This window comes from Manacus vitellinus, unplaced genomic scaffold (genome assembly GCF_001715985.3).
Source record: "Manacus vitellinus isolate BGI_N305 unplaced genomic scaffold, ASM171598v3 scaffold_64_pilon, whole genome shotgun sequence".
NCBI lineage: Eukaryota > Metazoa > Chordata > Aves > Passeriformes > Pipridae > Manacus > Manacus vitellinus.
This window is the reverse complement of record NW_021940718.1, coordinates 2948641-2953709: the sequence shown is the minus strand read 5'-3', so window position 1 is coordinate 2953709 and position 5069 is coordinate 2948641. Positions and strand designations below refer to the sequence as shown.

Here is a 5069-nt window from a genome sequence, read left to right as displayed (position 1 = left end):
GGTTGGGGACAGGAGGGTGGTACCCTGGGGAGGGCACACAGTGGAGCTGGCAAGGTGTAAAGAAAGGGAGAAGGAGGGGAAGGGCATCTAATTCTGGGGGTAAGGGGTGTCTGGTTTCCAAAATTGCTGTCTCTTGTCACCAGGGAGAGGACAGCAGAGCAATCCTGTGCATTAGAGCCCAGAGGTTGGAAGGGATCCCAGCATGGGGGGTCCATACATGGGGGGTTCCCAGCCCCACACACTGGGCTGTGAAAGCACAGCAGGGCAGTGGGGATGGGACCAGAGGGTCTGGGCAGCTTGGAAAAGCCACTACCACCCCTCCCCTCGTACAGAGGTCCATCTGTCCAGCACCAGCATGGTCCAAGCTGCAGACACCTACAGCAGGTGGGACAGGGAAGGACCAGGGGCACAGCACCAGCAAAAAAATGAGAAACCAGAAGCAGCCCCGGGAAGCCTCGGGCTGATGCTTGGTGTAGGGACTGGGGCTCCGTTAAAGAGAAGCACCCTCGGGTAGGGAGAGCCCAGCTGTGCCATCCTCACAGCTCCCCCCACTGCAAGGAGGGCCAGGAGCCCCCCAAACCAGCCTGGGACACCCCCGCCCCCCTTTGGCAGGGCTGGGGGAGCTGAGGGCTGGCCGGCAGCACCCAAGGGCGCTCTCTCTTTAACCCCTCGGACCGCGCTCACCAGATCGCTGACTAGAGGGAGAGATTTGCGTCCAGGTTTAATGTCGGGCATGCTGTTAATGCAGCGCAGAAACCTTACAGCCGCCCCCCTGCCGCGGGGGAAGCCCAGCCAGGCCACAGGAAAGAAAACAAGAGAACACAAGCCATGTTAGAGGCAGGTGGGGAGCGGGGCAGTCCGGTGGGGCGCAGCGGGAGCGAAGCCGGCAGCTGTGGGGGCGGCGCCTTAGGAGGAACCTCACCAAATCGCTAACTAGGGGGATGGGTTTTCGCTTGCGAATGTCCGGCATGCTGTCTATAATGATCAGCCCACCACCAGGCCTGCAAGAGAGAGGAGAGTCAGAGGGGAAGGGGAAACTGAGGCATTATTGCCCCATGGTCACTCGGGATTCCGTAGAGTCACAGCCTGGTTTGGGTCTGACCTCATTCCACTCCCTGCCACAGGCAGGGACACCTTCCACTAGCCCAGGTTGCTCCAAGCCCCGTCCAACATGGCCTTGAACTCTTCCACGGGTGGGGCAGGCACAGCTGCACTGGTAAACTGTGCCAGGGCCTCACCACCCTCTCAGAGAAGAATTTCTTCCTACTATCTAGGATTTGGCAGATAGAACTGCAGAGCAATCCCTTTGTGGCTGGGACCCGTCCATGGGGCCCCCAACCTCACCACCACCCTGACTGGGACAGGGATCACCGGACTAAAAGCTGAGGGGGAAGGGGATTTGGGCAGGAAACTGTGATTTTCCCCATGTGAAGTGCAGCAGTGAAACTCAGGAGAAAAGCAGCCCATTTGGCTAGTCAGCTCTGGCTTTGCAGCCTGGGGCTGGAGAGCTAGAGGTTCACTCTGGGACCCCAGAGGGGAGCACTGAGCATGTGAGCCTTGAGTTCTGCTGCAAGAGAAACTGAGGCAGGAACTCAGCTTTGCAGCCCTGCCTGTGAGAAATCCCTGGTGTGATCTGGGAATTCTCATGGAAAACTGCCACATTCTGCCTGGGGTCATGGCAGAGCCATCTGCGAGGGCAAAACAGGACTGAGACCCCCAGCCCATCGAGGTGAGAGGCTCAGGATTCCCCATGGCATCACTCCATGAGGGAAGCAGGAGCTGCCACCCCAACTCAGTCCCATCCCAACTCACCTCTCGCTCTCCCCCTCAGCAGCAGCTCCTGGGGACACAGAGCAATGTCATCTCTGCTGGCTCCTCCAGAAGCACCAGACATCGACCAGCATTCAGCCCCAAAATCTGGCCCCCTGCACGCCCACAGCTCGGCAACCCTTCCCCACACAGGCCCACTGTTGAGCTTGTTAATCACATCCTAATGAGGAGGGGGCTGAGATCCCGGGGGGCAGAACGTTCCAGCTTCCCCTTGTACTCACCCGCCTTTGAACCACAGGGATTTGGATTCTCCATCACCTTCCCCGCGGGCCTGAAAAACACAGGACAGTGTCAGGGGCACGGTGGGATCCACCAGCGTGGGGGGCAGCCCCCCCAGGGCAGTGAGCACCCCACTGTGCTCCCAGCACTGGGGAAGCACGGGAGGATGGGCAGGGTGGGCAGAGCAAAGTGTTCCAAAACCAACAGGGCTCTTCCCAGCAAAGAGCTGGCACTGGGAATAAATATCTTGAGGAGGCTGAGCTGGGTGAGCGGTGGGTGGGCTTCAGCAGAGGGGCTCGGGCTGGCAAAGCAGGGTGGGCAGCTACACCGTGCTAAAATTTGGGGGTTGGGGCAGTGGAGAAGCATCATAAGGGCTCAGTTGGTCCTCAGGGACCCACAGCAGTTGGAGAGAAGAGCAGGGAAAAGCCAGAGCATGTGGAAGTGGAGGTGTGTGCAGGGATAGTCCAGCAGTGACACCTCCCCTTCCAAGAGGGGATTATTTTGGGGGAGCAGAGAGACCATTGCCCTTGTGGGGCAATCCCTGCACACACAGACACACACACACACACACAGGGAAGGCACACAGGTTGCTGGGAGGTTCCAGGGGGACATGCTTACCTGCAGGCAGGCTACACCCCTTCCCTGCAGGGAGGGGAGACGCGGGTGCAAGGGCCATGGTGGTGGACAACTGAAAAGAGAAGCGGTGGGGAGGGGGATCGAGACCCCGGGGAGCGAATCCAGAGCCAAAACAAAAAGAAAAGATGGAGGATGGAGTCTAAAAACAAAACAAAATATTGTCAACTCAACAGAGGGGACAGGGTGGGGGGCTCGCACCAGCACACGCATGCAGCACACACGGGGGGGTCCTCAGCACTCCAGGCCCCTCTGGGGGTCCCACTTGGCAGGAATGGGGTTGTGGGGCCACCACTGCTGGGGGCCCCCAGGTCAGGATGGGTCCCTGGGGAGTGGATGTCCCTGGAAGCTGCCAGGGCGAGGGAAGGGGCCGTGCCCCCAGCCCAGGGCAGTGGCCAGGGGGGTCCTCACCTCCTGCAGCTGCATGCAGACCTTGTTGAAGGCTCTCAGCCAGTTGGCTTTGGCTCGTGCTTTGGGGTCCTGCACCTCCTCTTCTGCCTGCTCCCTGCAAGGACACACACACCTTGTCACCTCCCAGCACAGCACTGGGGAGGGGGAATCAGCCCCCACACCCTGGGCAGGACTGAGGCTGCGATCTGGGCATCCTGATGGGCCCAGAGCCAGCGTGGCCATGGCAAAACCCCCTTTTGCTACCAGGAAGGACCTGAAAATGCAGCAGGTCCTGCTGCAAAGGGCAACACTGTCAGGGCAGAGCACTGGGGACAAGCCAGGAGCTACCCCTCCCTCGGGAGACCCTGCCCTGGGCACCCAAGTGACATGTGGGGACAGTCGGTGACACAAGTACGTGAATTAAACATCCTTTGCCCCTCACATCCATCAGGATGTTCTCTGGCCTCTTCCCACCACAACAGCCTGGGGTAAAGAACCCCCAACACCCCAGGGAAAACTGTTCACCTGGACATATTGGGTGTTGTGGGGTTTTTTTCTCCTCTCCTGCAAAATGAAGACATAGAGGAAAAGAAAAGAAATTCTCCAAACACAACAGCCTCCTTGAGACCCTGCTGTGACATAACACTGGAGAGAGAGACCCAAAACTATCCTGGGACAAAGCTCTGGGGAGCTCAGGAGATGAACCTGCCCAAACCAGCCCTGGGGTCTCTGCCTATGCTAATCTGGGGTCCCCAGTGCTAATCTGGGGTTGTCAGCATTAATTTGTGGTCCCCAGCACTAACCAATGGCCCCCAGAGCTAATCTGCTGTCCTCAGTGATAATCTGGGGTCATCAATGTCAACCTGGGGTCCTCAGCACTAATATGGGGTCCCAGAACAGTCCATGGTCCCCAGTGCTAAACTGGTGTCCCCAGCACTAATCCATGGTCCCCAATTCCCAACATGGGACCCCCTGCCCAGTGGGCACCTTGATCTGAGGCCACCTGTGCCCAGGCTCCCACCAGCCCTTGGGCCCAAATATGTATTTTAAAAAAAAACAGCTCTCTGCACATTCTTTTAAATTAGAGATTCCCCAGCTCTGGTCTATAATTTAAACTAAATAAAAGACTGAAAAAGCCCATCACAGTTCCCCTCTTCAGGGAGGGGTGATGGTCACTGAAAATGGAAATGGTCAACAATGACATTTGAATAATCTGTCCCCGAGATATGAATTATTCACATGCTGAACCAGGAACCTGGCCACCAACTAATTCACAGCACAGAAGGCCATGGAGTGGCCTAGGGAGAGGACTGGCTCCTGTGGATGGAAATTTCCTCATCTGACCGAGCTCCAGGGTACCCCCTCCATCCAGGGAGCCAAAAACTTGAGCCAGAGGAGAGGAATTGCAGCCTCAAGCCTCCACTTTCCCCAGCCCCAGGTTTGTCCCAGGTTATAAACCTGCAGACCCATAGCCCTGGCAGGTTCTTAAACACCTTGAGCCCTGCTCAGCATGGGGGTGGCTGGGCCAGGGCAGTGTGCCCGAGGGGGCTGGCCCTTGCCTGAGGGGCACAAGCTGGGTTTCCCTCATCTCAATGCCTCAGGCACCTGGAAAAGCTCCAGAGACCACACAAGGTGCCTCGTCCTGCCCCCTGGCACCAGCCCCAGCCTTGAGCCACCTCCAGAGCATCCTCAGTGCCACCAGGCACGGTGCCATCCCAGGGCAGATCAGTCCCTCCTCCTACCTCTCAGCCGGTTTTGGGGGCTCAGACTCTGGGGCTGCCTCTTGCACGGGAGCTTCCTCTGCTCCCCTCTGGGCCTCGAGGGCCTCAGGGGGTTCCTGGGAGGCAGAGGTGTCCTTCTCCTCCTTCCTCTCCTCTTTCCTCTCCTCCTTCCTCTCCTCCTTTCTCTCTTGCTGCTGTGGCTTCAGCTGTGGGACCAGCTGAGGTTGCTGCTGCTGCTGCTGTTGCTGCTGCTGCTGCTGTTGCTGCTGCTGGGGG

At 58.4% G+C, this 5069-nt stretch overlaps 1 protein-coding gene across 1 annotated transcript in view; it reads right to left on the bottom strand.

The window, feature by feature from the left end:
* Nucleotides 1-5069, bottom strand: part of UNC13A (unc-13 homolog A) — a 37828-nt gene that overhangs the window by 26852 nt on the left and 5907 nt on the right. The window contains exons 11-14 of the mRNA XM_029963902.1: nt 4815-5038; nt 3094-3187; nt 2052-2101; nt 923-1001 (exon numbers count right to left, since the gene is read on the bottom strand). Of these exons, the coding sequence (XP_029819762.1) occupies nt 923-1001; nt 2052-2101; nt 3094-3187; nt 4815-5038 (447 nt within the window). The remainder of the gene's footprint in view (nt 1-922; nt 1002-2051; nt 2102-3093; nt 3188-4814; nt 5039-5069) is intronic.